The 12,155-nt window shown below is 41.4% G+C and overlaps 1 protein-coding gene across 2 annotated transcripts; it reads right to left on the bottom strand.

The window, feature by feature from the left end:
* Positions 1–7,412: 7,412 nt before the first annotated feature.
* LOC149381981 (ankyrin repeat-containing protein NPR4-like) lies at positions 7,413–11,091 on the bottom strand. 2 transcript variants are annotated; one of them, XM_089630612.1, is made up of 6 exons: positions 10,656–11,087; positions 10,273–10,475; positions 9,999–10,046; positions 9,519–9,922; positions 8,753–9,007; positions 7,413–8,253 (listed from the first exon to the last, which is right to left on the bottom strand). In XM_089630612.1, exons 2-6 carry the CDS (start codon positions 10,415–10,417, stop codon positions 7,636–7,638), a joined length of 1,470 nt encoding a protein of 489 aa, XP_089486738.1. In that variant the 5' UTR covers positions 10,418–10,475; positions 10,656–11,087; the 3' UTR covers positions 7,413–7,635. The 2 variants fall into 2 exon arrangements, with proteins under 2 accessions (XP_089486738.1, XP_089486737.1); XM_089630611.1 differs by having other exon boundaries at positions 9,999–10,475; positions 10,656–11,091.
* Positions 11,092–12,155: the final 1,064 nt, after the last annotated feature.

Below are 12,155 nucleotides of genomic sequence, written 5' to 3'. Positions count from 1 at the left end.
CTCTAGTTATGCTGTTTTTGAGATAAATTAAAAAAACGGCTACCAGAAGCAATTTTCACTATTTGTCGGAGATTTGGTCCTGCAATTAAATTTTCACCCTTACCTTAAAGGTTGTGTTTGGTAGTTAACTCAAAAAGTTTTTGTTTTCTATTTTCTAATTTTTGTAGTTGTATTGAAAAATTATTTTGCAGTTGTTTTCAAAAAGCTGTTTGGTACAGTTTTCATTTTTGTTTTTGAGAAAGTGAAAAAACTGAAAAAGTGTTTGGTATAGTTTTCATTTTTGTTTTTGAAAGAATGAAAAGAGAAGATGAGGAGAAAGATGAGAGAAGAGAATAAAAAAAATTTCAAAAACACATTTTATTTGTTTTCAGTTTTCTTTACTTTTTTCCAAAACAACTTCAAAAAAATTTCCGAAAACACCTTACCAAACACATTTTCCAGTTTTGTTTCCTATTTTCACTTCTTGAAAACTCAAAAACAGTTTTTAAGTTGCTTACCAAACGCACCCTTAAGGTAAGGGTGAAAATTTAATTGCAGGACCAAATCTCCAACAAATAGTGAAAATTGCTTCTGGTAGCCGTTTTTTTAAATTTATCTCAAAAACAGCATAACTAGAGTTTTTAGTTCAAAAATAGCTGTTTTTGTTTATAAACGGATTCTTCTTAATTTTTGTTTATAAACGTCCAAAACAATCTACTTTATTTTACGACTTATTTACAACTTATTTACTATAATTTTACTATACAGTATCCTGAATAAGGGGAGTATATGTTGAGCATTCTTGTTAATTTCTATAATTTCCTGCTATAATTTACTGATTTACATCTACCCAAGCATAACGATTGCAAGTTGTTATGTTCTGCAAATAATAGATTTACTGAGCATAACGTCATATTTCAACCAACAAAAATTACACCATTCCTACATACAGGTTAATCTCTGCATCCAAAAATTTTCCTACACGCTCGTGCCGGCCGATCTTTTGACGTGGTGCGGAATCGGCAAGAATCTATTATTTGCATAACATAACAACTTGCAATCGTTATGCTTGGGTAGATGTAAATCAGTAAATTATAGCAATTAACAAGAATGCTCAACATATACTCCCCCTATTCAGGATACTTTATAGTAAAATTATAGTAAATAAGTTGTAAATAAGTTGTAAATAAGTCGTAAAATAAAGTAGATTGTTTTGGACGTTTATAAACAAAAATTAAGAAGAATCCGTTTATAAACAAAAACAGCTATTGTACTCGAGAGCTTCAAAGTTGTCGACGATGCGGAGACCAATGATTTCCGCGAAGTGCTTTATCGTGAAAGCACGTGGTTGTCCGGCAACCTCAATAAATAGTGCATCTTCGCACTCCTCCTCGCCATCATACCTACCAACCCTCATTAGCAAGTGGTTGATAATCTTCGAAGAGCGGTTGATTTTAGGTAGTTGCAGAAACTGGCCAAAGCAGCAGTTGCTAAACAATGACCTATCTTCTTCGTTCATATCTGCAGCTTCCTCGAGTTTCTCGAGGGATCCAAAGAAACTGAAATTATGGTCAACAATGCTCCCTTCGGGAACAAATCTCGACCAACCCTGAAAATAAAGATTTAACAGATCAGGAAATGATATGAGAATCAAGAAAAAAAAACAATAAATTGTTGACATCTATGTCAACAATGTTGACATCAGATGTCAACATTGAAGACATCTTATGTCAACATTGTAGACATCAGATGTCAACATTGAAGACATCTGATGTCAACAATGTAGACATCAGATGTCAACAATGTTGACTTAGATGCCAACATTGTAGACATAGATGTCAACATTTTAGACATCATTGTCCACTGTTGATATAGATTTCAACAATATTGACATATATGTCTACAATGTTGACATCGATGTCAACATTGTTGATATCTACTCAGAGACAAATACAACAACAATATTCAGAGACAAATACAACAACAATACAGACCGATTCCCATGTTCAGAGACAAATATTCCAACCAGTATTCAGAGACAAAATCACTAACAAATATTCACAGATGAACCGATTCCCATGTTCAGAGACTAATATTCCGAAAAATCAAGAAAATTTCATCAACAACACTAACCTTTGAAGTTCCCATTCTTGTACGGGGTTTTTTGGGAACCAATTCTTCCACTTCCGTGTCGGACGAACTCGCCGTGATGTTCTTCCTCTTTGGGGGCTTCGCCGCCGTGATTTTCGTCCGGGGTTTGGGTTTGGGCGAAGTTGTTGTTTTCCGTTTCCGAGCCGGCATTGGACTTGCCGGCTCCTCCGGGACTTTAGTTACGATTCGAGGACTCCGACGCGGGGGTGTCGGACGCAGGGGTGATGGATTTGAGTCTGCCATTTTTCTTCTCGATGTTAGGGGTTCGGGTGAGAAGTGATGGGTTTGAGTGGGTTTAGAAAAGAGAGTTACTGTAGAGACGAAATGGGTGGGTTTGAGTTGACGGTTTCACGGAGGTTACATGCAGTTACAGAGAGAGAGAGAGAGAGAGAGAGAGAGAGAGAGAGAGAGAGAAGTTCGACGGTTTTGACGTGAGAGAGAGGGAAAATGAGAAAAGTTTGAGTTTGATATGAGAAATAGGAGAACAATTCGGGGTAAATGGGTTTTGACTGAGTATTAATCGGTCTTCATTTCGGGAGAAAATGGCTGATCATAGATGCCAATTTGTAAAGAAAATAAATAGTGAAGGGCAAACTTGACTTTTTACACTTGTCATGGTGGCATTTTGAGACAAATTAAGGTTTTAGTGGAATGTGGGAAAAAGTTATCAAAAGAGTGGCAAATAGGGCAATTTCTCTAAACATATTAGAAGAATCAAGAGAGACCTGCACGGTTTAAATAGCAAAGTCCTTGGCATCCCCGATGGAGTCCTTTGCAAGATGGAGAATCCTTTGACGTTTCCGATGGACACTTGGCGAGACGGTGAAGCCCTCGGCACTCCCGACCGGATCTCTCAATGAGATAGCGAAGCCTTTGGCGTCCCCGACAGACTCCCACAGCGAGATGGTAAAGCCCTCGGCAAGATGGAGAACTCTTCGACCTCCCTGATGGACACTTCAACGAGATGGAAAACTCATAACGTGCCCGATGTAACACCACGTTGAGGCGGCAAAGCCCACGGAGAGAGGGTGAAGCCCGAACGATGGACCCCTCGGCAAGTCGACAAAGCTCTCGCGACACGAAGGCGTTCCTAGCGAAGCTCCTCGACGATTTGGTAAAGCTCCCACGACACGCCCAACGAAGCCCTCGGTGTCCTCGACGAATCCCTTAGAGAGACGATAAAGCTCCCGTGACGTGAAGGCATCCCTTACGGTGAGATAATGAAGCCTCAGTGAGATGAAAAACCCCCGGCGAGATAGCAAACTCCTAGAAGTCCCCGACGAACTCCCACGGCGAGACAAAGAAGCTCTCAACGTCTCCGATGGACTCCCATAGCGAGATGGTGAAGCTCGTGACACGATGGGAAACTATTCGGAGTCCCTGATGGACCTCCTAGATGAGACATCGAATCCCGCAGAGAGATAGCGTCCCTGAAGAACTCCCGACAAGATGACGATGTCCAAATCGAGATGGCGACCCAGGAGGCATGATGGCGTTCCTGACGGATCTCTCGACGAGACCTGAGTGATAATACAAAGTCCCCAAAGGCTCCTCTGTGAGTTGACAAGGCCCGCGTGATAAGATGGCGTCTCCGACGACTTCTCAGCAAGCGACTAGACCCGCACGAGATACGGAGTTTACATTGGACCCCTCGGCGAGATAGAGAAACCCACGAAGCGCAACAGCATCCTCGACGGACCCCTTGGAGAGATAAAAAAATATCGTGAGGCAAGGCGATCCATATGATCTCAACGATCGCGATTAAGCCAAACTATGCCGAAGTACTGTAAATATTTTCAATTTCTCACTCTAAATTATAGAGACAAGATTTAGACCCCTTATTTCACATAGTAATCGAACTAATGTTGAGCTTCGGAGAGCACGTCAGGAGAAATTCTTCCGCGCCCCTCAAGCTCATTTTCTTCCATTTTCATGTGACGATGACAGAAACCACTTTTCGATAAGAAGAGACCATCAGAACTGACGATTCAACCACTTTTTAACCCACATACGGTCATAGTGCCTGGTCCTTGGTCGAATCACGTGCGATTTTGAATGTTGATCCAAAAAGACATTAACAGTGTACATTATTAATGAGTTTAAATAAAATAATGGTCAAATACCCATTTAAATAAGTTGAGTGTTTTCTAATTTTTTGCTCAAAAAACACTTAAAATCATTTAACCTATTAATTTAAATAATAATGATCTTTTAATGGTATGTCAAACAGGCACTAGAACAAATAGAAGCATCCGGTGCGACGATTGTCGCACCTAATGTCACAAAAGTCGCACCTAATAAGTTATTAGGTGTGACTTTCAGTGCAACATAGTCGCACCTAAAAATCCGTCGTTAAAAGTATTAGGTGCGACATGTCGCACCTAAAAGTGTCCATAGGTGCGACACTATTAGGTGCGACATGTCGCACCTAATTTCGCATCTATTTTGCTGCCAAAATTCTTGAAACTGGCGGGTGATTTCATATCCGGTGCGACATGTCGCACCGAATCATCTTCCCACCATCATAGTGGGAGTGAGATTGAGAGAGAGGGGACACTGGTCAGAGAGAGAGAGAGAGAGAGAGTGAGAGAGAGAGAGAGAGAGAGAGAAAGTGTGTGAGATTGAGAGAGAGGGTGAGACATAGAGATAGAGAGAGGCGTACTGAGGAGGACGGTGAGGTTCACAGTGGAGGACGGCTGCGTGTGGGGCTGGGCCGAGGTCGAGTCATCGGAGTTGCAGAGAGAGACGCATACAGAGATAGTTAGAGGGAGAGAAGGCTCGGACGAGGAAGAAGAAGGCTCAGGTTTTTATAATACCCTAAAACTATAGGGTGCAACGCCGTCGCACCTAATATTCATATTCGGTGTGACATGTCGCACCCATTGTCGCACCGAATATGAAATCACACAGTCAAAAAATTTCGGGGGGATTTTCTTGACCGTTTTAAATTTTATAACATTTAGGTGCGACAGCCGTCGCACCTAAAAGTATTAGGTGCGATGAAGTCATATCCGGTGCGACAATGTCGCATTGAATACCACTTAACATTACTGAAATATTTAGTCATCTAGATGAGCATCCGGTGCGACATGTCGCACCTAAGCACATATTAAGTGTGACATTTAGGTGCGACATGTCGCACCGGATATCCTTTCGCATCAGAAATGTGAATTTGTAGTAATGAGAATGAATATGTTGTTTAGAACATTATTATTCTCGGAAAAATGGCGCATGTTTAGTTAATGACTATGAAATTGTGACTAACAATTCATTATACATTATAGTTTATAAAATTATTGGTTAATATTATGAACCGTAATAATATGCTATAATAACTCAAGGGACTGATAACATTATTGGTTAATAATATATATTACGAACTGTTGATGTCGATTTCAACAATCTCAAATTATAATATATCGTTTATATATTTGATTTATTATAAGTATGGGTTTCAGGAGACGTCGTATAAGAAGCAAAAGAAAATTTAAAAGAAATGAACCGAAATAAATATAAATGCTCGAAGCTTTTATTAATAATTGAATAAATTACAAACCGGAAGGAGGCGAAGTGCCGAACTTGATAAGGACGAACTCAAAGTAATAAAGTAATGAATGATCGAAAATAATCCGTTAGCTTTCGTGTGTGAATTTTGACATATCAGCTTCTATTTATAGTCGAGGTTGGCCTGCGGAAGCGGACACGTGTTTGTCAGTTCGGCTCCGTCGCGTCGCTAGTCAAAGCTATCCCAGATCCGGTCTTTTCGGCGAGGTCTTCTATCTGATCGAGACCGCTTCTTCGTGCTGAGTCAACGCAGGCGGCTCTTCCTGTGGCGAACCGGGCTCTTTATTGGGCCTGGGCCGAGCTCCATATGAGTCGAGCTGGGTCCAGACATACCCCTGGAAGCCGGACTAGGTCTGTTGTTGGGCTTTGATCGGTCCAAAGCCCAACTTAAATGGTTTTGTTATTTTTATTTTTAGAAAATTGATTTTTGACCCCACACGAACCGTAATAGTTAATAAAATTAACGAAAATGATTTTAAGATTCATTGGATATAAAAGATATTATAGCAATTGCGCTTGGAGTATAAATGAGAGAGACTGGTACAAAGTGTCACATCAGAAGACGTATTTAAATTTTACAAAGTTTTAGGTTCTCAATGATTCATACCAAAATGACAGATTTTGTCCCTTGTGTGTCTCTATATTAGCGTTTGGTTACTAAATATGACATAATACCGTATACATTTTAGCTGCAAAAGAAGCAAATTCATAGAAATATTTGGCTCAAACACACTAAGCAATGTGGTTAATGAAAGTTGTGATGATTCCTGTCAGAAAAATAATTAAGATAATTACTGATAGCATAAAAACATATCAAGTAAAGTATAAAGAAGACGCTATTATGATATTTTGATCTCTTTGTCTTGAGTCTCACAACTCTATAAGAATATATGAATAAGTAAAAATGCCATTACAAGATTTTACCATTACAGGACAACAACTAGAGATAATTTCTTGTCTAAAGTCTAAACTAAGTAGATACAGATTGCGTGTCATTTGACGAAAGAGTGAAAAGATGGGATGCCTATGTATTCATGTGTCATGTGTGTATCCATATAATACGTCATGTGGGGTATTCATTTTTTTCTTTTCTTAAATAGTAATACATCTTGTGGTGTTTCTTTAAAAAAAAAAAAATGTGGAGAGCATTGCCGAACATGTTTGTAATCATTTGTGGTGACATATATGATATGGGCGAAATCTTATCATGTTTTTCAAGCAAAATCCTCCTTGTCATGCAACTCGATATACCATGCATGAAGTATGAACGCGTATTGGGACTTGTTCAAATTTGTTTGTTTGGTTTTTTTTTCTTCACCAAATGAGATGACAGGATAATGCGCATCAATATTAAAATTTAAAAATATATAACTTCATAAAATATACAAAAATAGCAGATTTTTTTTTTTTTTTTTGGTTGTGGACCATGATTATCTCGTGTGATATATTATATTTGTCACAGCATAAATGTATGTACAGTGACAAATAATTTCGCGGTTGTTGGTCCAACATTTCTGCTCGAAAACACTACGGACAAAAACACCCCACCACTTGCGTATACCTCTCCATAATCTGTTGCTGTAATTTAACCAACAGTGACACCGAGCCATTTTCATTCCATACCACATTTGTCCAAATCAATTGGTTGGCAACTTGGCATTGCCGTTGAGCAATTCCCACCAATAATTTATTCTTCATTAAATTTTATTTTCTCAGGGTAAATAAACAGATTCCATCCCCATTTATTCACTTCGACTCATCATCACATCTCCACATTAATTACGACCACATACGTCATTTGATGAGGTATATATACATATAATCGATCATCATCATTATATGCCTGTACGTGTTCTTCGTGTATAATATACACTCGGTACGGGTCTCGTATATACGTTAGGTAGAAGAGATGAAAGAAGAGTGTATATATATATACCTGTCTCAAATGGCGTACATCTTCTTGAACTCCGTGTTGAGAATCTCGGAATCGGAGACGACGTCGAAGCGGGAGAAAGAGAGCGACTTGGAGCGACTCTCCAAGGAATTCCTTCTAATGGCGGAAGCCTCGATCCTGTGGCGGACGACCCAGAAGCACATGGTCCCGAGCGTGGCGGCCATGATGGTGGTTCCGATGACAGTGACTCCGACGGCGAGCCACTTCTGATCGTCGCCGACGACGACGAAGGAAAGGGCGAGGAAGGCGACGGAGACGAGGACGCAGGCGAGCCACATGAGCTTGTTGATGACGGCCATCATCTGCTTCTTGGCGCTGCTCTCGATCACCACCACCGAGGTCTGGACCACCACGACCGCGAGGGAGATGAAGAGCGCCAGCGCGTCGAACACGAAGAAGATTATGAAACCGGGGTTCGAGGCCACCCTCGCTTGCCCCAGGGACGACCCCCGCGGGACCGCCCCCGCGTCGTCCTCGTACTGCCCCGGCACCGTGAAGATGGCCGCGAACGCCACCGTCGCGATCAGCACCGCCACCACCGTCGTCGAGGTTATCGCGTTGTTTAGCCCCTCCGACTGCATCTTATTCAGCCGCTTCGCGATGCCCTGCCACGTACCTTAGCCTTAGGAATTATTGCTCATCTAATAAGATCAATTTGTAATAAGATCACCGTCGAGTTCGAGGTGGTGGCAAATTTGAAACTAATTGATCAGTAAAACAATCAAAGTTACAAATTTCCAACCAAGTAGCAAAAATTACTGTTAACAAATTTATTTTGACACTAAAATTAAAAATTTTGAAGATTATTTATAAGAAATTTATCACTTAAAAAAAAAAAAAAATCTTATGGTCAAAAGAGTTTTTAATTCCATTACTTTAAATCAACTAGTTAGCTAAATCTTTTTTAATTTATCACTTTCAAATTTGGAACCCACTCCTATTATCCTTTTATTAGTTTTTAATACTTTTTTAGTCTAAAGAGTATATAATTAATAATTATTTCTATATTTGTCTCCCCTAAAAAAAAAAAAAAAACATTTCGTACAAACTATTGAATTCGGTTGGTTTGAACTGAATCGAAAGGGTTAATTTGGCAATTCGTACCTGGACGCGGCGTCGCGTCTGACGCGTGTGCTCGAGCTGGTAGTGGACCTCGTGTTTGATGTCGCTCACGGTCTGCTTCAGCTCCCGCCGACCCGCCTCCTTTGGCCGAGCATTCGCGCTCACCACGCCATGCTCACGTAGGATCGCCGCCACCTCAGCATTGTTTGTTTTCTCCGCCGTGTCGATAGCCGTCTCGCCTGCCCGGTTTACCACCGTCTTGTCCGTCTCGCTCTGCCCCAGCAGAGCTCTCACTATCTGCACACATCAAATCAAACATAATAACTGTTTTTCAATACGCAGCCTCGTGCCATTTTTTTTTTTTTTTTTTAGTGTGAAAGGGTAGCTTTAAAAGAACACAAAACTAAGCTTTCGTTCTTTAAGAAATGTCAACATGTGGTTTTCAACACTTAAACTTGAACACTGAAAACTCTTTAGACCCTCAAAAGTCTTGTTTGGTAATGAAGTGGGTGATAAATCCAACAATAAGTGATCAGAGTTGTTCAAACGGTATAATTATACTACTGTACTAATACTTAACCAGGAAAAAAAAAAAAAAAACTAATTCAGACAGACTGATTAGCAAGATCGTTTTCAGAACGGTAAAGGGCATTTAATTGAAAAAGTCTTGGTCAGCGAGTGCGAGCTTCTCTATGTTGGTCATCCATAATAAGAAACTCTCGAAGGAAAACTAATTAATGGCTTGAGAAAATCCGATTAATAAAAAAAAAAAAAAAAAAACAAATAACAACGATGAATTGAAATTCACCTGAGATCGGCCCTTGCGAGAGGCGATGTGCAGAGGAGTGTTTCCCTTGTTGTCGACGATGTTGACGGTGGAGGGATCGGCGGCGAAGAGAGCCTCGACGATGTCGAGTTTGAGGCCTTTGACGGCCATGTGAAGGGCGGTCTGTCCTTTCTTGTCGGTGCGCGTGGCGAGGCCGGGCTCCATCTCCAGCAGCGCCGCCACCGCGCCGGAGTGGCCGTTCCTGGCGGCGGAGTGAAGCGCCGTCTTGCCGTTGCTCTTGGCTATGGCCGCCATGCCGCTCCCGCCCAGCGCCATCACGATCTCCACGTGTCCCTGCGTCGCCGCCGTGTGCAGCGCCGTCGTGTTCGACAGGTCCGCCGTCATCGCCGCCCCCGGCTCCGCCTCCATCAACACCCTCACCACATCTGCGCTCACCAAATTAGGGCTCAAATTTGGGGAAATCGGATTTTATGAGGAAAATTTCCGGCGACGGAGACGGACCTAGGTCGCCTTGTTTGACGGCGATGTGGAAGGCGTCGAGGCCGTTCCTGGCCTTGATCCCGACGCCGGCGAGATCGTAGTACTTTACCATCTCCCTCACCAGCTCAACGCACCCGCTCTCCGCCGCCGCGTACAGGGCGGTCTGGCCGGCCTGGTTCTGCTTGCACGCGATTTCCTTCACCTCGGCCTCCCCGGCGCCGGAGAGGATCTCCTTCGCCGCGGCGACGTTCCCTGCCCTAGCCGCCGAGTGCAGCGGCGTGTCGTCTCGCTTTCCGGTGAGCTGCTTCGTCATCCTCTTCCCCGGGCCGGCGCCGCCGCTCGGCTGCGCTGCTGGTGCTGCCTCCTCCATCGCCGGCGATTACTGTTGGTTTCTCCGATGATATTCGGCGATCGGTAAATAGCAAGATCGATTTCAGCATCTTTGGTTCACAACCATCGTCATTTCTTCAAACAATTAGGAACAAAACAAGAAATCCCCTGCATCCCGTAACCGGATTTTATTAAAGTAAAGAAGATATAAATACTCTGTTGATTGAATTTGACCCCTTTTTAAAAAGAAAAGGCAATCGAATAATTGGGTCTCACTTTTTCTGGCAAGCTAAAAGTTGGCGAGTTAGAGCTTTGAGCAAAACATGTATGACTGTATTTAGTATTTACCTGGGCGTGAAAGAAGAAACTCCTCTTCAACAATACCCTCCTTTTCTTTGACCATCAAAGAATCCGTACGAATCAGGAAAATAGCTTCTGGAGACTCGGTAGCCGAATTTATCGAATATACACACCGTACAGGAATTCGAATAGGTTCTAAATATGTATTTATTTAGTTTTCTGTGTGTTTTGTGGAGGAAGAAGGAATAATGAGAAGAAAGGGAATAAAAGTGGAATACGAGTATAAGCTACGGCACGTGAAATGGATCGCACATGTATGAAGCAAAACTTTTAGGGAATCTACAATAAAGAGAAGATATACAATACTTTCACCTGCCAAACAATTTAAACGCCAATAATGGTAGGGCCTCTGGAAAGTTGGTGATGATAATATTTGTAACCAGTGGAGTCTAGGAAGGAGGAAAAAAAAAAATTCTCAGAAACAAAAGAGAGCAACGTAAAGAAGATCGAAGCGGTGGTGGTGGCTAAATGAATGATAACGGAAATCAGTTTAAAAAAAAAAAAAAAAAAAGACAACGGAAATAACAGCATCACGCGCGTTTATTAGTTATAAAATAGTTAATAGAATGCGAATTAATGTTTTACTTGATCTCGTAGCAATAAAAAATAATAATAAAATGGGAACCAGTTTCTGATTTTAAAGAAAAAAAAAATAGTGCGCGACACGTGCTCAAGAGCGCGTAAGGTAAGTCTTTCTTGATAAATAGACTCGATCAGAAGCATAAGAAAGTAAGAAGCGATGACGTGGCAACTGTGTCACTTGTGGTAGCAGTCTTTGACTTTCTTATTCTCGCACTCGCTCACATACAAAACTTTTTGTATCCCTGACCACCTCAAAATGAATTCAACGCTTTATATCATATCTCCAACGTCTAATACAGGTGACACGTGGATGCTGTGGACCCGACTACCACTTAAATAAGCACATAGTTCTTATTTTCTTCCATTTCGAATTATTGACGATTTTATACATTGTGCTTGTTTTTTATGCGCTTCTAAAGATAATTGATTGTAAATAGTAAAAAAAATTCAAATAGCTCCTGACCTTATTTAATTTTTTTTTAAATAGGAACATTTAGAACATTCTTCGGGATAAATGTTGATTTAATCCCGATGGCTATTTTCTCCTCATTATTTATATTGACTTTGAAGTTATAGCGGTTTGGATTCTTTTGAACGTGTGAAGCGATCAATAAATTGGGAAAATAGGGCGGCTGATAAGTAGTTGTTGGGATCCACGCGCGTAGACCAAGTGTGAGAGTGTGTCATTGCTTTTTGCTTGGTCGAACCACGACAAAATAGTCCCACGTTCGCAAACCCATTTACAAATAAAAATAGTTATTTCAAAAAAAAAAAAAAGAAGATCCACTTATATCTCTATGGACCCTACGCGCTAGCGCTACAGACAACGCCACTATAGAGTGCACGCCACGCGCAAATAGAAACGCGTGTGAAACAGCGTACCCCGACAATCACTGAGGTTTGCAT

This window comes from Urtica dioica, chromosome 11, assembly GCF_054948205.1.
Source record: "Urtica dioica subsp. dioica isolate 48M chromosome 11, U.dioica_male_clone48M_v1_H2, whole genome shotgun sequence".
NCBI lineage: Eukaryota > Viridiplantae > Streptophyta > Magnoliopsida > Rosales > Urticaceae > Urtica > Urtica dioica.
The sequence above is the reverse complement of the archived record's forward strand: the minus strand, read 5'-3'. Positions and strand labels throughout refer to the sequence as shown.